The sequence below is a fragment of the Podarcis cretensis genome, assembly GCF_951804945.1.
Source record: "Podarcis cretensis genome assembly, chromosome: 11".
In the NCBI taxonomy this organism is placed as follows: Eukaryota; Metazoa; Chordata; class Lepidosauria; order Squamata; family Lacertidae; genus Podarcis; species Podarcis cretensis.
The window spans coordinates 8,842,928-8,866,132 of record NC_137180.1 but is presented as its reverse complement, the minus strand read 5'-3'; the positions used below and the strand labels follow the sequence as shown (position 1 = coordinate 8,866,132).

The 23,205-nt window shown below is 43.1% G+C and overlaps 1 protein-coding gene across 4 annotated transcripts in view; it reads left to right on the top strand.

The window, feature by feature from the left end:
* The window catches only part of PTCH1 (patched 1), a 111,781-nt gene that overhangs the window by 75,846 nt on the left and 12,730 nt on the right, over nt 1-23,205 (top strand). For all 4 annotated transcript variants that reach the window (XR_013843754.1, XM_079996000.1, XM_079995999.1 and 1 more), the window contains 8 exons: nt 3,362-3,480; nt 4,962-5,364; nt 6,196-6,505; nt 9,172-9,314; nt 14,185-14,368; nt 17,066-17,346; nt 19,490-19,627; nt 21,617-21,759. Coding sequence is in view for 3 of the 4 variants with exons in the window: in XM_079996000.1 (XP_079852126.1) it covers nt 3,362-3,480; nt 4,962-5,364; nt 6,196-6,505; nt 9,172-9,314; nt 14,185-14,368; nt 17,066-17,346; nt 19,490-19,627; nt 21,617-21,759 (1,721 nt within the window). In the remaining variant the exon portion in view is untranslated. The remainder of the gene's footprint in view (nt 1-3,361; nt 3,481-4,961; nt 5,365-6,195; nt 6,506-9,171; nt 9,315-14,184; nt 14,369-17,065; nt 17,347-19,489; nt 19,628-21,616; nt 21,760-23,205) is intronic.

Sequence of the window (23,205 nt, the reverse complement as noted above, 5' to 3'; positions counted from 1 at the left end):
CTCTGCAGTTTTAATCTGAAATCTTAATCACAGCACTGTGCCCAGAGCTCAGAAACTACTCATTTCACTGCTAATGAAATCCCTTGTCGCAAAATGCGCCTAGAATAATGGGATTTTCGAACGCTATGTTTCTAAGTAAAGGTGATTCTGTTTTTGTACCAGAACTTTATGTAATTCTTAACAGTTGGTCATTACAGTGTGTATTGAATAGAACAGCGTCTGGATTTGTCTGTACCAAATGCTGCATTTGAAAGGCAATTTGGAGCCTGTTTGGACAATACAGCTGTCCCTGGAAATGTAGAGCCTGTTTGGCTGATCCTCCCCCACTCCTGAACTTCAGGACAAGGTGGGATTGATAATATGTCCTCCCTTTCACTGCATATAGGGATGCGGGTGGTGCTGTGGTCTAAACCACTGAGCCTAGGGCTTGCTGATCAGTAGGTCGGCGGTTCAAATCCCCGTGGCGGGCTGAGCTCCCGTTGCTCGGTCCCAGCTCCTGTCAACCAGCAGTTCGAAAGCATGCCAAAAAGTGCAAGTAGATAAATAGGTACCGCTCCAGTGGGAAGGTAAACTGTGTTTCTGTGCACTGCTCTGGTTTCTCTAGAAGCGGCTTAGTCATGCTGGCCACATGACCCGGAAAAACTGTCTGCGGACAAACGTTGGCTCCCTCAGCCAGTAAAGCGAGATGAGCGCCGCAACCCCAGAGTCATTCGCAACTGGACTTAACTGTCAGAGGTCCTTTACCTTTACCTTTACCTCTACCTTTACTTTTACCTTCACTGCATATAGAATATAATGTCCTACATGGAAAATCCATTCCATTAAACATGGCGCCAACTAAGTTTTTCTCAGTTCTGACCCATTGAAATTAATGGACCTAAGTTAGCCGTGCCCATTTATTTCAGTGGGTTTATTTTGAGTATGACTCAAAATAGCTTCTGCAAAAAAGCTTCTGCATGCTGTGATTTTGCCCATAAGCCTGAGATGGACTCCCAGTTTCATCCTTTGTTGCAGCCTTCTGAGAAGGCTTTCTGTCCAGAATTCTTGCCACAGAATAATTCATTTCTAGGACTGATTTCCACTGTCAGTTCTTCCCTCATGAGCTGCCTAGCAAAGAAACATGCCGTGGTCTCTTTCCTGTAGCGAGAGCCCTCCATGCAAACACAAATGACTTTCTCTGTGTGTGCTTGCTTAATGATGCACAGTGTCCCATTTTCCTTTTGAGTGGGAGAAACAATGCGGGCTGTAAAAACTCATTTGTTATCTTACTCCCAGCTTAAACTGAAATATTTAAACCCCTCTTCTCCTTAAGCTTCCTTTGTTTCTGTCAAAAAGTCTTTAATTTTTACTTTTAAAGTCTGGGAGCGAGGAGGAGGAGGGCTCAGGGGGAGGAAAATGCAACCCCTGAATGCCATTAGGAGCGAGCTGCAGATAGCAAGGTGAAAGACGGCCCAACATGCCTCCTCATCTGCTCATCATCTCTGGCTATACAATACGCCCGCTCGCCTTGGGTGGTCTGCGAGGAATGGCAAATAGCAGCGCATACCTTGGGCAGGGCCCCAGCCTATGAGGCTTTCTCCCTCAGTGACTCCAGCACAGACTTCCATTATTTTATTTCAGTTAACACATGCAGCAGCAGCTGCTTTTTGAAGCGGCGGATTACTAAGGGCTTCTATTTTTCCCCCCTTTAAAGCAAGTTCTGTTTGTAGCTGAGGGAGATACACAGGACTTCTGTACAAAATTTCAGAATTTGGGGCTTGTTTGCTTTTAAACTGGCTCTCGGTTAAATGCGGACCTTTTTCCTACACCGGCAACTAGGCCGCAACTCTAAGGCCGCAGTCTCCGCCAGCTTTGTTGATTTCCAAGGGGGAAACCTTGAGGCCCTTGGGTTCAGACTCCTCTCTAAATGCTGCTTTATTTGAAAGGGTGGGTGGTGACGCAAAGGGCCCTTTCCCAGGGCTAATAGTTGGGTGTCCTGTCCCCAGCCCCCTGCAGACTCCTCTGAGATTTCCTACTGATTTGCAGTTTTTGTGCTGGGACTACATTCTCATTTATTTTATTTTATTTTATTTTTTAAAGGCGTTTTATCGAGCAAAGGCTGTTCACCATAATCAAGGAAATTGCCAGTGAAAAGAAACTTTAATGCAGCTCACTATCAAAACACAATATATTCGGCATGCCCAGCGAGCACTCAGCAGAATAGAATTGTACTAAAGGGAGATGTTGCGAGTTGGCAATTTCTGTAACTGGTTGTGTCATAGCTGTCAACTTTTCCCTTTTCTTGCGAGGAATCCTATTTGGAATAAGGGAATTTCCCTTAAAAAAGGGAAACGTTGACAGCTATGGGTCATGTGATGCATCCAACACAGAAGTTTTGAGGAGCCCTCAGCAAAGCCCACTCTCAGGCGGTGATGGGCACCATTTTGTTTTCCCGCAATGCTCCAAAGCGGTGATACATTGGTGTGTTTTGGAAACTGAAGTGATACAGGCTGAGCCAACTATCCAGTGCTTCTTAGGATGCTGGGGAAATGGGCAATTGCTAAAGGATGCTCTCTGTGCCTATCAACATCTGTTAATACAATGACCCTAAAAACATATGAAAACTGGCTTAAGGCCAATGCACCCCTGACCTTGTTGCCACCTTGGTGATGGCTTTTCTATCTCTGCTGTTTGTTATTCCTTTCTGTGGGGGCTTTAAAGAGGGCAAGAGGGTAGCCAACCTTTGATTCGGCCCCTGTAGTTATCCCTTTTGAAAGCAGTTTGATTTCCAGGTGACAGTAAGCAGGTTTATCTCCACATTAGGGCAGAGTCTAAAGCCAGATGCAGATACCTTGCTTAAGTGAAGTTGGGCTGGTTTGGACTGTACATGCATGAGAAGCCATCCTGGAACTCTGTTTTAAAAATTATGTGCTGGTTAGTGGATTTCTTTCCTGAAGGTCTAAAGTGGTGGTTAATGGGGCTTCCAAGGAGAGTCTTAGTCAGTGGTTGTCTCTCCAGCCACATTGCAGTTGTCTGTCTTTTGAGCTTTGCTAATTTGGGAAAAATAATAATGTTAGAGTTAAATCATTAGCAGATATCTTTATATCTTTCTTCATAAGCTATTGAGCTAGGTACAAGGCCTTCATCAAAAGGTATATATAATGAAATACTACAAAGAATATTGATTACAAAAAATTCTCATGGTCCATTAGGAATGCTAAAATACTCCTTTAATCCATTCCAGCAAAATCTTGAGCACAAATGAGCCAAATTGGGCTGCCAAATGAAAGAGGTTTATGTTTTTTTTCTAAAACATATCCTCCATGTTGTAAATGTACCAGCTCTGCTGATATTCCCTGTCCTTCTCTGTTTGCTTCTATAGGCTGCTGTGGTTGTGGTCTTCAACTTTGCCATGGTTCTGTTAATTTTCCCTGCTATTTTGAGTATGGATCTGTACCGCCGTGAAGATCGGAGATTGGATATATTCTGTTGTTTTACAAGGTGAGCAGATAGGATGACTGCATGGACTGTCTTTAACAGCAGAACATCTTGCTGTTATTGATTGCATGGATTATATATACATTTCTTAAAATGGAATTATGTGGCCATGATCAAACTTCCTGTGCTCCGTGCTCCAAGCTCATAGAGACCAAGATACCTGTCACCTCTGCATGAATGGAGAAACAAGCATTGTTGCCACATGGCTGAAAAATACAGCTGATAAAGCTGTCTACATGGTTAGAGCTGCCATGTAGAATGTTTCCAAAGAAGCCATCAAGTTATAAATGCTGGTATAAGTCCACAGATGAATTTTTCTTGCAATTTCTGTATCCAAAGCTGGGTCATGGCATCCTTTGCGGAATGAAATATGGATTTCCTTCTCACAATTAGAGCTGCTTTTCATATGACAAAATCATGTATGGCTATCACTTTCTTTATAGTGAAGCTACATCTACATTGCATGTGTATGACAAGTGCACATGTGTCCAATTAGCTGTGTGTACTACACAGAGTATATATCTGTTAGAAGCCCTCTCTGTGTTTCTTACTGCATATGCATGTGTCAAAATATGACAAATAATGGCTTGTTGCACCTGATTTTGTAGACATGTTTTTTCTTCGACATGAACCCAAACTTTATGAAAAAGGAAATATTAATGGTGTTGTGTCTATCCAGCAACGAGTGCAGGGTTTCCTTTATTAAATTATTTAGCACTTGAATCTTCAGAAATATACTTTAACATTTTGCAGTGTGGCAGAGGGAGCCAAGTGAATCTCCTGGAGCAAGGAGTTCCATAAGCTGCGCACTACAGTGGAGAATGCCCTTTTCATGTATCCCTGCCACCCGAATCTCTGAGAAAGGCAAGATGCACAGAAAGGGCCTCCCAGGTTGATTTTGGTGTCTAGACAGGATCATATAGAAGTATCTTTAAGTATCTTTGTTCCATACCATTTAGGACTTTAAAGATTAAATCCAGCACTTTGAATTGAGCCCAGAAACTTAAAACATATGGATATATTTACATGGATCAGTTAAAAGCCAGACAACCAACTGATCAAAATATATTTAAACAGTTGATGGTATGAGACACACACACACACACAGAGAGGGGGGGGGTTGTATTGCATATTCTATGAATCTATTCTTTAATTATCATCCTTGGAAGCCTTTCCCCAGTGGGTATCCTCCAGATATTTTGGACTACAACTCCCATCAGCTATGGCCAGTATATCACTGATGGGAGTTGTAGTGCAAAAACATCTGGAGGGCATCATTTTGGGGAAGGTTGATACTTGTCAAGCAAGTATCAGCCTTCACCCCAACTGCTGCTTTGTAAAATCAATGTTTTAGGTAGCAACCTGTCCTTTTATGTTTTGTAAGATGCCATGCATGTTTGATGGTACCTTGCTTATACTTTTAAATTACTTATTTATATAGACTCTGCCATAAACATGTGCATAAATGTCCCCCTTTCTTTCAGCCCGTGTGTTAGCAGAGTGATTCAGATTGAACCTCAAGCATATGCAGAAGCTGGTGACAGCACGCGCCACAGCCCTCCACCGCCATACAGCAGCCACAATTTTGCACACGAAACCCAAATCACAATGCAGTCCACTGTCCAGCTTCGCACTGAATACGACCCTCATACCCAGGTTTACTATACCACCGCAGAACCTCGCTCAGAAATATCTGTACAACCAGTCATGGTGACACAAGATAACCTCAGCTGCCAGAGCCCAGAAAGTACCAGATCATCCAGGGACCTCCTTTCCCAGTTCTCAGAATCTACACTGCATTGTCTGGAGCCACCCTGTACGAAATGGACCCTCTCCTCTTTTGCTGAAAAGCAGTATGCTCCGTTCCTACTAAAACCAAAAGCAAAGGTAACGTCTCTGTGCTTGTCTTGTGTGTTTCTTCGCATGCCCTGCCTCTTGGTTAAAGACGGCTGGATTGTTTCTACCATTTAAGACAGTATCATACCACTTTGAACAGCCACGGCTTTCCCCAAAGAAAAGTGGGGAAATGTCTTTCGTTAAGCATCCTGAGAGTTGTTAGGAGACTCTTCTCCCCGCAAGGAGTTACAGTTCCTAGAATTCCCATTACAGTGGACCCTCGGGTTGCGAATGTGATCCATGCAGAAGGCACGTTCGCAACCTGCAGCGTTCGCAGCCCGCAGTACTGCGTCTGCGCACGCACGGGTTGCAATTCGGTGCTTCTGTACATGTGTACTGCCGAAACCCTGAAGTAACCCGTTCCGGTACTTCTGGATTTTGGCGAGTACGTAACCCGAAAAAACACAGCCTAAAGCGTCTGTAACCCAAGGTATGACTGTATTATATCCCTTGTGCATAGATCCAGCACTGACTACATTGGGCAATCAGGATCTTGGCAGTGCTGAGGGTGATTTGCAATTTGGCCTTGGCATTTTGTGCTAAGAGAAATGGTTCTAGACTTGCTGACATTGCAGGGAGATGGAGCTGCATGCAGTGCTTTTCTTCTAGAACGAAAGGTGCCAGTACTCACCATAAGGTTGTTAGAGTAAGTGCCACACTTTTAACCAGTGCTTTCCTTCCAAGAAAAATAAGGTGCTGGTACTGTGTACTTGTGAGTACCCCCAGAAGAAAAGCACTGACTCTATGTAGTATTTGTTGCATGAAACTCTTCTCAATGATGTCACTTCTTCATTTACCCTTCTTTATTCTCCTTTTTTGCAGCTTGTGGTCATTTTTCTTTTCCTGGCCTTACTTGGCCTCAGTCTTTATGGAACTACTCGTGTGAGAGATGGACTTGATCTTACAGACATTGTGCCGCGGGAGACACGGGAGTATGACTTCATTGCAGCCCAGTTCAAGTACTTCTCATTCTACCACATGTATGTCGTTACGCAGAAAGCGGATTATCCCAACATCCAGCACTTACTTTATGAGCTTCACAAAAGTTTCAGCAACGTAACGTACGTTTTGTTGGAAGAGAACAAGCAGCTTCCCAAAATGTGGTTGCACTACTTTAGAGACTGGCTGCAAGGTAAGGAGAAAAATAAAAACTCAGTTCACTAATCCAGATTTTCTGCAAATGTACTCTTTTCTCTTTCTGTTTTTCCCCCTGTTACAGTGGTTTTCTTTCTTCTGCTTTCCTCCTGTAGTATCCCTTTACATTTTATTTATTAAGGTTCCTTTCCTTCGGATTGGACTGTTAGAAACGATATTCCTGGTACAGGTTGAGTGGTGTACACCTACGCGAGTTTCATATGAGTTAACCATTCATTCATTTATTTTAGTTAGCTAGATTTATAGCTTGTCCTATCCCCAAGGGGTTGAGGGCATGTTACACTGTGTATAGGCACACACTAATAACATAACCCCATATACTCCCAATCATTTAATGTACTGGAATGGATTTTCTTTTCTTTTCTTTTCTTTTTTCAAAAAAAAATTACGGGAAGGAGGGGATTTGTATTTTTCCACTTCCTAAATTCGTCTCATTCTGAGTTGCCCTCAGCAACTCAAGTTTTCTTGGTTGGTGCTTTGAATTCTTTTAGATGGTATTAGGATAACTAGATTTCAATAGTTGCTCTGTGCTCCTGGCCAGGTGTTGCGGGGACTGGATGTGCCATGTTTTGGCAGGCTTGCTCCATTTGCTGCTTTTGTTCTGAACCTGTTTGGCTTCAGGAGTGAGTTTTATTGCAACTTTCTACATGGGAGGCAATTTTAAAGGAAACAGAGGGAGGGTTTGTAAATGGGAATTGCGCATCCAGAGCCTAGGGCTGTGTCGTTTAGGGCATGTTTTCTCCTTCCATCGCTCTTATCTCTTTATAGCTGTAGCTAACCTATCAGATCTGTAATGATGGTTTTGATTACAACCTCTCAGTGCAGCTGTGAGGTGGGTCGGTGGATTATTCCCCCCCCCCTTTCCCCTCTTCTCTCCCCCTTTCCTTCCCTTCCTCAGACATGTGGTTCATTCATCTCTTCTCACACAGCCTCCTTGTGCTGGGCTGCGGCTTACTGTTCTAAATCTGATCCAAATTTGTGCTGTGAGGTATTTTTGCCCACCCTCCCCCCCCCCCCCAGCCTTGAAAGGGGTGGCAAAGAGGGAAATAACAGTTGAGAGTGAATAGGTGTTGGCTGTGATCTTTACACGTGCTGGCAGCAGATCCCACAACTTGTATTAGCTACACAAGTTGAACAGATGGAACAAATTGACAAAATCGTGTTCACTCACGCTGTGCTCGAGAAGGAGCTGAGTTGCTGTTTGAAGTTTGAAAGTTGGAGTGTGGGTTTCTTTTTCCTCCGGCTTTGTGGTGGAATTTCTGGTCATGTTGTCGTGTAACCTATGGCTTCAGCACCTAGTGGTAGCTGAAACAACACAGCGCTGGGTGTCTCCTTCCCATTGTGTAATTCATTTTACAGGGGAGTGAGTGAGTGGAGCTTTATTTTGGGCAATCATCTGAATTCCTCCCCAACTCTGTAGTCATAATCAGTGGACACAATCCACCAGGATCATCCATGAATTGTAGTGCTCATTAAGGAGCCTGAACAGATCCTGCACAACATAATAAGTGAGGAGTGAGGAGCTTCTGTTTCGGTCCCGTTCAATTTGGAGATCACTTTTTCATTATTATCTGGAAATGTGTGCTGATGAAAGGTTTCTTGATTTGGGTGGGGGGGGTTTTGGCTGGGTAGGGGGCGTTGTGTCTATGTGTGAGTCCTGTGCTGAATTGAGATTTATGGTGAAATGGTTCTATAACACTCTTACCTTGCTTCTATTATTATTATTATTATTATTATTATTATTTAATAAAAAGTCTGGTTTGCTGCAACTGTTGCTATGCAAGTATATATTGTTCCTAGGGAACAGAGGGAGCAAATTCATCTCCTGGAGTTACTGTTCGCAATCTGTGCCCTCCTTTCCCTTTATTAGAGGGACATATCTAGGATAAAATTCCTGATCTGTTTCTCTTCATTTTTATCACAATGCAAGTAGTGTTAACAGAGCCATATTGTGCATTAGGAGATTTCATAGCAAAGGGCCATTGCAAACTTAAAGTTGTGCATATTACATGCTCACACAAAGGGGTTCCCCAGCCCATGTGTGAATACACATCTCTATAAGTCTTTCAAAACACTGCATACACATGGAGTTCCAGCTGCCTTTCTCTCTCTCCATTGGATAGAAGCCATGTGTTCCGCCACACACAGCAGTGTTATGATGCCAGAATGTTTTCACGTGTGGTAGTATTTGGCTAAGTGGGTGTGGGTGGATTGGGCCAGTTCTGAGCAACAGGAGGTCTTGTCTGAAGCTACAGCCTGGCAGTCATCCACAGCCTAGCTGGAAGATGGGAAAGGCAGGTTATGCAGCCTCTGGAGTTCTGGGAGGCTAGTGTCTCAGGCATGTGGCACCCTCCCAAACATCTGTTTGGGAAGCATGTCACAGTACTCTAGCCAGGCTCTGCTCGTTCCAGGGCTATGAGGAAGAGGCTGGAGTGGACAGAACTAAGAGTCAAAAAGAGCTCTAAGAAAGTGATGGTGATGTTGCACATTTCTTGTCAGCACTTACTCAAGAGCTGAAAACTTCCACAATCCTGCGATCTCTTCATTAGCAGTTTGAAAGAAAGCTGCTCTGGTTTTTCTTCTTTTGGTTTACAAGCTGGGTGAAAAATAACAACAACAATCTGTCCCCTTACCTTCCAACAGGGCTTCAGGGGGCTTTTGATCGCGACTGGGAATCTGGGAAGATCACATACAACAATTACAGAAATGGATCTGAAGATGCTGTTCTGGCTTACAAGCTTTTGGTTCAAACGGGCATCCAAGACAAACCCTTTGATATTAGCCAGGTAATTTTAAAAATACTACCATAACTCTATTTGTTTAAATGGAATGATGCAAATGGGAAGTAATTTTCCTACCTTCTTTACTGTTTAAAGCCTTAGTCAATATCTGGAATACAAAGTTGACAGTTAGGTCTGACCTGCTGTTTCCCATACATGGTCCAGAGCACTGTAGACATTGAAGCCAAAGGAATGACAGCTTGAGTAATGGTGACAGGAAACTCTAGATGAATCCCACCACACACAGGGAAGAGCTTATTCAAATGTATTCCTTATTACAATGGTGGCAATGAAGAATGAGACTTCTCTGCTACCTTTGCATCTGGACAATAATGCCCAGAGAAGCCATTTCTGAGGCTTATCACGACCCGACCACAAGGTTGAACAAACCAGGTGGCTTGCTGTGATTTGTTTTCTGAGCACTTTGCGAATAATGTTACTTACATCAGCTTCAAACTGAATGACACCTCAAGTTCAGAACTATGCTTCTGTTTAGTTTCAGTTGATTTCACCTGGAGATGTGGACAGAATCACTGGAAATGTCTGGCTGATCTCTTTGTGCATTTGAAAAACCTTCCTGGCTATTAGTATTGAGTTTACTGGTTTGGTCATGAAGTGACCTTCCTTGAGGTGGGAGTCATTCCTGCCCTCTTGAAGGAGACAATTGTGATACCTCTGTTGAAGGAACCATTTGTGAATCCCCTCAACCTGAATAATTACTGGTCTGTTCCCAACCTACCTTCTCCTGGCCGATGGCTATCTCAGTGGGCCCTTCAGAATCCTCTGCTACTCTAGGGTTTTCTGCAGGCCCCTATGTTGCTTCCTTATATGAAGTCTCCCTGGGTTCCTGGTCAGACTGAACCCTGATACAAGTAATCTTTTGTCACTTTTTCATCCTTCTTATGTAACTGCCATTCCAGAAAAGCCCACAGCCTGGCGATGTTTCTAGGATTCGTTCTGGCATCTGTTGTGCGTTGATCTTAACACAACCATAGTTAGTTAGCCTAAGTCAGCCTTCTTCATACCTTGGTCCCCAGATGTCGTTGACCTACGACTCCCATCATCCTTTGCCAAACTGGCTGGGGTAATGAAGGCTGTAGTTCAACAACTGCTGAGGACCCGTGGCGGGAAGAATTCTGGCCTAAATTACAGTTTGCAAGCCAGCTTCTGACTGTGGTTCCAAAGCTAACAATTATTCATGAAAATATTCAGACACTAACCATAGTGCCATACACCAACACCCTTGCATTTTTGAAGATGCCTGTATGGAAAAGGATGGGGGCAGATTCCATGCAAGCTCATTGGGGCTCCCTCAGTCGCCTAACCATGGTTTGATGGTCAAGCAGCAGGCCTTTCTCTCTCTGTTTCCTGTTCATTTCTACTACTTTATTCTTTATAACTGATTTTTTAAAATAAAATCAGCAGCAGCAGCAGCACCAGGCCTAGGAATGGAGTAACCGAAATAGATAGTTTTACATCCTGGCATCCATTCTTTTCTTCTGCAATGCATTATTTATCTTGCTGATTTTGTAGGCCCAAGGAGCTGTTTTAATGTGCATGTATGTGATTTTCTCTATTTGTAGTATTACATGATACAGTCTAGGAACATTTTTTAAAATCACATCTTCTGTGCTAGTCCCAGTCATGACCAAGGAATATGAGTTTAAATGCACCTTGACCCCAAATCTGCTGAACTCCAGTGGGGCGTGTTTCACACAAAATGCTAAGCCAAACCATGGCAGTGTGAAAGTGCAGAAGTGATTGCAGCCGCTTTGTTCCTACCTGGTTATTTTGCTGCTGTGCTGTACTGACCTAAGCCATGGTTTGGTTTAGTGTGTGTTACCCAAACCCAGGCTCACCGTTCAGTTCTGTGCGGACAAACCACAAGCTGTAGCCAGGGAACAGCTAAACCACGAGCCCAGTTTCGGACAACCATAGATTAGCACTGTGCAGTACAAAACGACTGGTGAGGAGCAAAGCAGCCATAATCTCTTTTCTGGAAGCCAACATCGGTGCTTATTCATGCTAGCCCATGGTTTGGATTGCATGTTAATGAGGGCATTGTTTTTAGTGGGAGACTTCTGCATTTCTCTGACCAAAAGATGAAATGCCACCCTGCATACATCTAGATCAGGCTTCCTCAACCTCGGCCCTCCAGATGTTTTGAGACTACAGTTCCCATCATCCCTGACCACTGGTCCTGCTAGCTAGGGATCATGGGAGTGGTAGGCCAAAAACATCTGGAGGGCCAAGGTTGAGGAAGCCTGATCTAGAGGCTTCTTACATCTTCTGTGCCAGCTCACACTCTTATGAATGAGAGGAACTGTGCTTCCTTTGCACCAATATGAGTGGCAAATCTGGCATAGTTTGCTTTCATTCCGATGCTTTGAGTTTGAGCTTGTAAGTTCTCCCAAGTGAGCTGGTTAAATATATATATATATATATATATATATATATATATATATATATATTCATGACATACAAAAGAACATGCAATCTCTCTATTTTGGTTCAGATTATAAAGTCTTTTGGTTACGTTCAGTGTAAGACAATATGGTACTCAGAGGTAGGGGGAGAGGGTGGGTGATAAACTTGCACACTATTTTTTTTTCCTTCTCGTTTTCCAACTTGGTATATGTGTGACTTCCTTTGAACACTTTGAATAGAAAGAGAAGTTATTCAGGGCAAATTGTCATAATGTTAAAAATCTCAGATCTGTTCATGGGCATTCCAAGCTAAATGGGAGAAGGAATGATACCTCCTGACAGATCATTCTTCTTTTCTCCAAAATTGCTTCCCCATTCCTGAGTGCGAGTTGAATAATGCTCCATCGTGATCATGAAAACCCTGCATGTGAATATGCTCATAAGGTTTGGGCAGAGGGTGTTTCCTGTATTTATATGGTCTACTTTTTTGTAGAAGCACTGATGCAGTATCTGAATATTCCCATGGGCTAAGCAGCTTTGGATAGTGGTGTGGTCCCATGTTTTAGCTGCAGCTTGTAGCTGTTTGTACAGTTTTATTTTACATTTTTTTGCCATGGGCAAGTTGGGAGGGCCAGTTATGCTGTGTTACGCTTATGTGTGATGTAGATAGCAGTTTCTTATTAGAATCGTATAGAATAATTCCCAATAGAAGTGCAAACATCTACCCGGGTACAACAGGAAGTACCTCAAGGAATCAGTTGTTGGGCCATCTGGGTGGGCTGCTGCTGTACCCTCATGAGTTTCATGCTAGCTTCCATGCCACCAGTCCTGATCTGCTAGTTTGAACTAGCAGCAATCAGCCTGGGAACTGGAACCATGGTCCCTGTGTGGAGTGCAAGTTCACGTTGGCTGCAAGTTCATGCCAAACACTGCCAAAGCCCCCTTCTATCTAAGGACCCTTAAGGGAGGTGTTTAAAAGTCTGTAAAGGGAACTGTGTCATTCCAAACTCCACTTCTTTGCTTTCATGCAGAAAATAACATTCCAATGACCTTCTCAGGAGCTGTTTGCTAGACTCAAAAGCACGGTTTAGAGTACTTTGACGAAAGTGGCATTGCGTAAAATTGAATGATGTTGATGGTTTTATTATTATCTGTACCCTGTCCATCTGACTGGGTTGCTGCAGCCACTCTGGGCTGCTTCCAACAAATATAAAAGCATAATAAAACATCAGACATTTATATATATATATGTGAGAGAACAACAACTACTTACCTTTATGCAATATGCAAATCCAGGGAGGAGAGAGAACCATAATCAGGTGCCCTAAGAGACTTTTTGTTTGTTTGGCAGCAAATGCAAAATGCAGCATGGAACAAATGATTGCCCGTGGCTCCTGATATAATTTCTTCTGCCTGGGAGGGATAAAAGTGTGCTGCTGCCTCCGCAGAGGCTGTGAGCTGTTCTCTGCAGTTCCAAAGACAATTTGAAGACATACAGTTGTTGCATATCCTGTGGATTAATTGAATCCAGATCTCTAGATTCCAGCTTTGCTTTTTTTTTTTTTTTTTAGGCTGCTGTCACTGTTGTTTTTCACATAATTAGAAAGACATGAAAATGAGAGTTGGGGCAGAATGAAAAATAAACAAAACAAAACAAAACCCCTTGTGTGTCGCCCCTTTCCTGGCATTTTCTGTATATCACCCCAGTTGTTTGGCGGGACATCTTTTGTTCCTAGAAAATCCGATTCAAATTCTCCAAATTCACTTACCCATGTGACCCCTGGAAGAGTGGACTCATCTGGTTTTGGGTGCTGGGCATTTTCTGAATACATAGGTCATAGGAGGCAAGTGTTAGCAAAATTTATACAGATGTTGTTTTATTTTTATAGCTCTCCTCCATTTACTGGGTGGCATTTCCTTCAGTGTTAACAACAGAGGTTAACTGCACACAGACGTCTATAGGACTCTTGCCAGATTCTTTTTTCCCGCCCCCCCCCCCCGACCTCCATGGTTCCTTTTTCTTTTTTTTCTCTCCCTCAAAACTAGCTTTAAATATGTTTCTCCAGTTTGGTCATTTCCCCCCTCTTGGCTGCAGACAACATTTTTAGAATTTAGGTTTAATTGGCTCAGTCTTCATCTGGAACCTTCTGTTGATTTAATGTTTCTAATGAATTGCATGCAAAGCATTTTCCGCTATATGAAACCTCTTGAATATAAAAATGTAGTTTTTCTACCATAAACAAAACTCTCTTTATGACATCTCTGCTAAGTATAAAGTCTTCTTTCAAAGGCTATTATTCCATTTTACATGCTGTTGCATAATGCCTTTCCTTCTTGTGTTAAAAGAATTGGGCATAAGTCCTAACATTCTGAACAAAAGTCCTAATTCCATCCTAAACTGTTCCTTCCTCTTCCTTCCCTCCCCTTTTTTATTTTTATTTTTTTTGCAGTTGACTAAACAGCGCCTGGTGGATGCAGATGGAATCATTAACCCCAATGCCTTCTACATCTACCTGACAGCCTGGGTTAGCAATGACCCTGTGGCATATGCTGCCTCTCAAGCCAACATCCGGCCCCACCGTCCAGAATGGGTCCACGATAAAGCAGACTATATGCCAGAAACCAGGTTGAGAAGTAAGGAGCGCTTCCCTTTTAATGCCTTATGGTTTATATAAGTGCCTCGGCCCTTCTCTCGAGGCCCAGCAACTCCCCAGTCAGTTGACACTGCCCAGGAACCAGACCATAAACAGAACAATATATATTGTGTTTCTTAGTAAAAACTCAGGAGACAGGTTGTGGTTGTGTAATGTAGTAGAAGAATGCCGTGCGTCGGTAGCAGTTCATCATTTTGAAAAATGAATTCTTTAATAGTCTATATCAGAGGTCTAAAACTCGTTTCATGTTAATGTGCCCTGTTCATTTTCCATGGAAGCGGAGCCTTCAGTTCCCCGTGGTGTGCTGCCTTTGCAAATATGGAGCTTTAATAATTGGGAGTTATATTTTGTTCACTCTGAATTTGTCGGCTTGGGGTGCTAGTTGGGAAAGAGATCTGTATAAAGAGGATCCTCTGCTCTTGCAAGTCACCCGTTTGCATTCCGAATAGCAGTCCCAGTTTGATTCTGTTTGCTTTTGCTCTGGATTTATTGGGTGAATTGCTGGTTGGTTATTGGGTGGCAGGAGTGAGGAGAGAAGAGGACTGGTACTTCTGGAAACACAACTGGATAACAAGCAAATTGTGCTTCACTGAATCCGAACCCTAAAGCTCATGGGCAGCCAGCCAAAACTTGTCTTAATGAAAATTTATAGTTGAGATTATAATAGGGCAAATCATGTTTAGTAAGTCAATGGAATGACCCTGCAGTGTCTGGAACACACAGCAGCAGCAAGAACTTAATGCTAGTTGTGTGATGGCTTTTTCGAGGGAGGAGTGGGTGGTATTGGGGACTTAGCATTGCTTTTTAAAAAGAGAGCATGGAAAATTTGGGTGTGTTGAGTCACTGAAGGATAAAAATGATCTACTTCCTGAAATAGTCATTTGAAGTATTTAATCTTTCTTTGATTGACTGTAGCATGCTCTAAAGCTCGTTTTTAATAACCAGGGAAAATGTAAGAAATGTACTGGCCAGCTTTAAGCTTTCAAAGTATTTAACTGATTACAAATGCTGGCCCTGATTCACTGCTTCCTTTTTATGCTGTTGGGATTCCATGCTGTCAGCTATGCAATGATTTCAGAAGTATTGCCCTTCTAGCAGGGTAGTGCAAAAGTACATGAGGTTTTGCAATTCTCTCCAGTCAAATGTTAAATCCATTCTAAATCTTCAAATGTTAAGTCTTTGTTTGCTACTGTTCAGGCTTATGTAGACGGCTATCAACAATTACTAGTGTAGTCAGCACTATGGACTGGCTATTTTAAAGCCCATTTTGTATGGCAGTGGGTGGTATCACACCTTGCAAGCTAAAATACTCTTAACGTAGGTTGTTAAGGCTTGATTCCTTGACATTTTTTGTTAACTGATATCATTAATGATGGTGTATGCTGTGTTTATATGATTATCCCATTTTAACAGTAGGCACTGAGGCAAAATAAAAATAAATGAAAGATAACAAAGAGACTTGTGGGATATTAAAAACTAGAGTGATATCCAACTAAGTCAAAGATAAGTCAGTGTGGTGACTGGAGCAGGCATAGGCAAACTCGGCCCTCCAGATGTTTTGGGACTACAACTCCCATCATCCCTGACCACTGGTCCTGTTAGCTAGGGATCATGGGAGTTGTAGTCCCAAAACATATGGCGGGCCAAGTTTGCCTATGCCTGGGTTAGTGTTGGACTGGGACCTGGGAGACCAGAGTTTGAATCCCCACTTGAACATGAAGCTTACTGAGTGGTCTCAACCAGTCAATCACACCCAGCCTAACCTACCTCACAAGGTTGTTGTGGGGATTAAAAGTGGAGGGGAAGAACCATGTAAGACACCTTGAGCTCTATGGAGAAAAAGCTGGGATAGAAATGCAATCAATCAATCAACCAACCAATAATTCAGTGTACACGCAGTGATTTCAGAGGACCTACTCTTTGTATGACTAACATTGGATATCGTCCTGTGATTTATTGTGTGGCATAAGATTTTGTGGACTAGCCATGAGACTGTATAGCAAATTCCAAAGGAAGACTTTATTCCAACTGTAAACTAGACTTCTGATATGTTGATGCTGGATAAAGTGCTTCTAAACGGCTCCTTATTGTAAACTCAGTGCTGCTCATGCTTGCAAATTTTGTTCAACATCTGTGGCCTCAATTTAATCTAGATGGTCTTTCTTGTCCCGGAACCTCCAGAGTTCTCCTTTCACCACTTGCTATATTTTCACACTACCATTATTGAACATTATAAGAACTTTTGGAGGGGTAGCCGTGTTTGTTTCTTGCAGCACTTTTAATCAGATTTTAACTTGTCTGCAGAAAATCCAATGAGTTAAAAAAGAAATGTGGAAATAGGGAATTCTTGCCACAAAGGGTGTTGGTTTTAGGGATGCTTCTATAATATTATAATGTTCATTGGGGTGTCTTTATAACTCCCCAAATGTATAGCATGATAGTGGGAAGGCTTGCCTGTATGAAATCTGAAATGTACTACACCTCTTCATAATGAAATTCACTGCTTCTGCTGCATTTTGTTGGTATATCTGAACGTACCATTTAATGCAAAGTAATCGATGTTGATATTCTGGCACCAGAAAGCCAAACTGCTTCATTTGCCTGTTTCAATCTGTATTCTGATACACTGTTTTCCAGCATAAGTTTGTTTAAGCAGTGTGTTTTTCCCCCTTCCCAGTTCCAGAAGCTGAGCCTATTGAATATGTTCAGTTTCCTTTCTACCTCAATGGACTGCGCGACACTTCTGACTTTGTGGAAGCTATTGAGAAAGTGAGAGCAATCTGCAATAACTACACCAGCCTCGGGGTTCCCAGTTACCCCAATGGATACCCGTTTCTCTTCTGGGAACAATATATTGGTCTCCGCCATTGGCTCCTTCTGTCCATCAGCGTGGTTCTGGCGTGTACATTCCTGGTGTGTGCCCTCTTCCTTCTGAACCCTTGGACAGCTGGGATCATTGTAAGTGTTTGCTGAAGCAAAATTCCTTTCAGCATAGCTCTTGCTGCAGTCAGGAAGGTTTTGTTTATGTCTGGCTACTGATGGGGTATGCATATTGCATCATTCACGATATATTTATTCAACTTGAGGGGGTAGGGTTCATGAAAAAGGTATAAGCCTTAATAACCTTCATCCTTTGGCCTCCTCTATTTGCTTAAGTTTAAAATAAAAATAAAAGTGTCTAAACTTTTGCCCTCATTCTGATACCAAGAGGTAAAAGAAAGAGAAATTATTAAATGATTTTTTTAAAAAAGTGTCTTATTATTCTAGAGAGCCAAGTGATTTTTGTGTCAAGATTTACCGTATTTTTTGCTCTATAAGACTCACTTTTTCCCTCCTAAAAAGTAAGGGGAAATGTGTGTGCGTCTTATGGAGCGAATGCAGGCTGTGTAGCTATCCCAGAAGCCAGAACAGCAAGAGGGATTGCTGCTTTCACTGCGCAGGGGTCCCTCTTGCTGTTCTGGCTTCTGAGATTCAGAATATTTTTTTTTTCTTGTTTTCCTCCTCCAAAAACTAGGTGCGTCTTGTGCTCTGGTGCGTCTTATAGAGCGAAAAATACGGCATTTTTATTTCATTTGGAGCCACTCATAAGCAATTCATTATTACGTTCTGGACACAAACCTGTTACTTTTTGTTTTGGAAATGAATCTCATGGACTTCCAAGTAAACAGCTGAAAAATAACAGTTCGCTCTTACGCTCGCTATTTTTGCAAGCAAGTCCCAAGGTTTTCAGGGGCCCAAGGCAAGGGACCCAAGATGCTGCCCAGAGTGAAGTCCTTCCTGACATTTCTCTGGAGCTGGTTTCTTTGTTGAGCTCTGGAAGTGTTCACGGCCTGAACACAAAGAGCTGCATAGGATTTCAGGGCCCAGCATCTGACTGCATCAGTTGCTCTCTGCTGCTGGCTTGATCTGAGGAGTCCTGTGCAAGTTCCTCAAGAGAGGACCAGTGTGAAAAATTGCCTAGATCCCCAAAGTTGGGTTTCATGGGGGAAGAAGAGTGCAAGGCAGGGTTGCAGGGTGTAGGAAAAATAGTCTGACGAATGTAAATTGTATAAACTAGTTTTTTATATGTTCTGGAAAGCGCTGGTGATCATTCAGCGCACGGGCATTTTTTTCAAATGGAATGTTGATGTTATGCTGTCTAAACTTTACAAACTTCCCCGTAGCTTATAAAAGGGCAGAGGTAGAAAGCAATTACCAGGTTTTGTCCTATAGATGTGTGTACAGCAGGTATGTTAAAAGGCAAATGTTTAGTCTGGAGTAGCTTTCAAAAGTCATAGGCTGTGCATGTTATCATTCACGAGTCATTAGCTTATAAAATAATTTATTGCCGTGCCTATAGGGGGGTGGAGTTTGCTTTCAGAAAGGGATTTTACCTTTTTAACCGAGTCTTCAGGCTTTCTCCTTCTTCTCTTTCGATGCCTATTTCGTGTTCTCTACCCCCTGCCTCTAATTTTGTTTACGAGGTAGATGAAAGAAGAAAAATAAAAAAGCCTCCCCTTAACTTTAACTGTTTGCTTTGTCCATGCCAATCCCCCCAAGTTCTTCAAAGCTAAGAGGCCCTTTGTAACCCGACACCCATCAGCTGATTATGGCATTCACTGTTTTCCATGCATTAACTACTCCCAAGTCATCTTCACTTACTCTGTACTGTAATTTGGTCAAAAGGTTGTCTGGGTGGGTGGGTGAGGGGAGCCCAAATGCTGTATCTTTCCTTGCGTTAATCACTATACTGGGACTACGTAAGAGGAGGTGGAATACAGGAAAGAAGCGGAGAACGGCCCAAATGATTTCAGGCTGTATTGTCAAACAATAAGTGAAGCAAACCTGTATACTTCGATTTCTGCCTGGCTTCAAAGAAAACTATTAACTCGTGGTTTCTGAATAGCCTAGACATTTATTTCAGTAATTAAGAATAAGAAATACCAGCGGTTCACCTTTTCATTCTCCCTCTCCATTCTCCAGATGTTTTGGACTACAACTCCCATCATCCCCTGCCAGCTGGCTGTGCTTGTGGTCCAAAACATCTGGAAGCCACCAGGTTGGCGAAGGCTGCTCCATATATAAGAGGGAAAGTTGCTTATTGCCATTTGGATCTCTTTAGGTGGTGGTGCTGGCTCTGATGACGGTGGAACTGTTTGGCATCATGGGCCTTATTGGGATAAAACTGAGTGCCGTGCCTGTAGTCATCCTGATTGCTTCTGTTGGAATCGGAGTGGAGTTCACTGTTCACATTGCCTTGGTAAGTGGAAGCTGAATATCTCATTTTGTTCTCTCTTTTTTTGGAAAAAAATGCTCCCTTCCTGCCAAAAAAATACCTTGCATGTGGACAGCTAGTTCTTCCAAATGGAGATTGGAATACAGTGGTACCTCTGGATGCGAACGGGATCCGTTCCGGAGCCCCGTTCGCATCCTGAAGCGAACGTAAGACGTGACTGCGCGTGTGCGGGTTGCGTTGCGCTGCTTCCGCGCATGCGTGTGATGTCATTTTGAGCATCTGCGCACGCGCATGTTGCAAAACCCAGAAGTAATGCACTCCATTACTTCCGGGCTGCCGCGGAGCGCAACCGAAAAATAAGCTGAAGCATATTCATCCCGAGGTATGACTGTAGAGCTCCTCCCCATGTATTCCTAGTTTTCAAGGAATTCTTTGATGTGGAAGAATGGAGCATTCAATCATGTAGACTCCACCCACATTCTGAAGCAATGCTCTGATAGGATAATTGTACACTTCCTTCTTTCTGAGTATTTGAAATACTGTAATAACTTAAAACACAAATCGCACAAAAATTACAAAGCATTAATACACCCAGCTTCTTGCCCTTGTCACTGGAGTTAGAGAAGGCCATGCAGACCTTTGGACTGGCGCCTGGCCTCCGTAATGAATTGTACACAGGTAAATGAATTGAACCTGAATCTTGACAAGATGGAGATGCTGTGGTTTGGTAGTGCCATTAGGTGAATGGCCAGTGCTTGATGGAGTTGCACTCTCCTTGAAGAAACCAGTGCATAGTTTAGGGGTATTTCAGTATTTCACGTTGTCACTGAAGACTTGGATGTCTGTAGTGACGCAGAGTGGTGGTACTCGCAAAGCACTCTGCAAGAACCGCACAAGCAAAAAAAGTCACCTGACAACATTGTGACACCAGGTGAATGACCATGTGGATTGCCCCACTCACCTGTCAGACTTTGGCTTTGCAGAGTAGGGGAGATAATGATCTAGCCTGCCAGTGAGATCCGTGTCCTCATCCCTATGCGAGGGTAACATCCCCCCAAGCTGCTCCCCATGCCAGCGTGACCCCACCCAGAGACTGGGCCTTTTTTAATTTGCAGAAGGGTCAGCAGCTCAGGCTCTCCATCCGTGGCTTGGGACTTTTCATATTACCTTAGAGGTGTAGGAAGCATGGCTGCCTTAGCAACCTCCAAACCACCAGCACAAAGTAAGAAGTTGTTAGTTATTTATTATTGCTTTGTTTTTACTCTAGAGCAGAAGAGAGGCACTTGTGACATTTTCTGTCTCAGCATCCAGAACAACTTGACTAGCTTAGGTACCGCACACCTTGTCTCGGAGGAGCGGTGAGGAGGACCACATTTTTTGCTGCTGCTTCAGGCAGCGAGATGTCTTGGGCTGACTCTGCTGCAGTCACGGGGCTTAACCTCCCAGGGAGGGTTGAATTCTGACACCTCTCACTTTACAGATTACAGTGGTATACCTCGCAAGACGAATGCATCGTAAGACGAAAAACTCGCAAAACGAAAGAGTTTTTCGTTTTTTGAGTTGCTTCGCAAGACGGATTTCCCTATGGGCTTGCTTCGCAAGACGAAAACGTCTTGCAAGTTTGTTTCCTTTGTCTTGCAAGTTTGTTTCCTTTTTCTTAAAACCGTGCATTCACTTCGAGGAGCAACTCATAGCACGCGGTGTGGTAGCCTTTTTTGAAGCTTTTCCAAAGTCTGTGCTTCGGCAAGACAAAAAAATCGCAAGACGAAAAAACTCGTGGAACGAATTAATTTCGTCTTGCGAGGCACCACTGTAAGCCTTCTGATTGATTACAAAATAAATGTCTGCCTTAAGCCTCGTTAGCCAGTGATTCATATATGTATAGTAAGAAGAACTGTCAATTGCCAATTGTCGTTGTAGCATCTTTCCTCTCCTCTGGGGATTCCCTCCCCCTTGGGAATCCTCGTAAGCTGCTCACACTATTCTGATGGCATGAACTCCATTCTTTCCCAGGCCTTTCTGACTGCCATAGGAGACAAGAACCGCAGGGCTGTCCTTGCCTTAGAGCACATGTTTGCACCTGTGTTGGATGGAGCCGTGTCTACGCTGCTCGGTGTGTTAATGCTTGCAGGATCCGAGTTTGACTTTATTGTCAGGTAAAACATGTGTGCATCCTGCCTCTCCCTTTGCTTAATTAAAATTAAATGAATGTAGCAGAGCCTCATTTATCTGACTGGGCAAGGGCACCTATAACGGTTACTGGATAATCCAAAATTTGGTTAAGAGAATCGCTATTTCATTGGGATTAGACTATGATGTTGAGCTGCGCTGGAACACCCCAGTGAGTTCAGGAAGCTGCAGGTGCAGGTTCCTCTAGCTCAGAGTTGCCTACACTGACTGGCAGCAGCTGCCCAACGTTTCAGGTAAGGGATTTTCCCAGCACTGTCTGGAGATGTGCTGGGGAGCTTTCATCCTTTTATATGCAGAGCACATGCTCTGCCACTCAGCTGTGACCCTTTCCTGATCACATAAGTGAGGTTCTTTTCATGGGAATGCTGCCATGCTTCTCCATTTACCTGCTGCTGCAGTGCTGTGCATGATGTACTTGCTTGTGCCATGGTTTCGTTTTTACTCTGCTTTATTACTCTGCTAGTTTCATTTTAGTAATAATAATATTTTTTTATTTATACCCTGCCCTCCCCAGCCAAGACCAGGCTCAGGGTGGCTAACAACCAATAATAAAAACAAGTTGATTAAAATACAATTTAAAAGATTAAGATACAACATTAAAACATGAGGGTGCAATCTCTTCATAGGAGAAAGGAAAAAGAAAGAGGGGGAGGGAATCAAACTGATTCTAAGCCAAAGGCCAGGTGGAACAACTCTGTCTTACAGGCCCTGCGGAAAGAGATCAGAGACAGAGCGTTCCACCAGGCCGGAGCCAGTGTTGAGAAGGCCCTGGCTCTGGTTGAGGCTAATCTAACTTCCTTAGGGCCCGGGACCTCTAGGGTGTTGCTATATATGGACCTTAAAGTCCTCCGTGGGGCATACTAGGAGAAGCAGTCCCGTAGGTACGAGGGTTCTAGGCCATGATAGTAGCTGTTTCTATTGCAAGTACTGGATTTTGTTAAAAATAATTTTAAAAGCTTCCCACTCAGAAAAGGCCTTATGCAGCCTATAGTTTGTTCAACAGCAACATTAAGTTATTCCCAAAGATGGTTAGCTGAAGGTGACCTTTAACCTAAGCACTCTCCCAAACTATTTACCGTACATGCAGAGTACTTTGAGTGGAGAAGCCTGAAAAACTATAAACATCCTGAAACTGAAACTCCCTTTCCCTCACCCCCGCCACTGAAGATTATAGAACAGTTTGGCTGACCAAAATAAAAAGTTCAGGGTAGAATGTGAGCAGGCAGGCACCTATAACATCACGGAATGTAACATAAAATACACAGTGAAGCCTGAAGGCCTTTCTGTCTGAAGCTAAAGGGAGCCTGTTTTCTTGTGGCTTTAATTAAGAATGTGAATACAGCAGATAAAAGCATAGAGCAATTTTTTTTTTCTTCTTTGGGAGGGAATTTGAGAGGGGTGATGAAATGGAT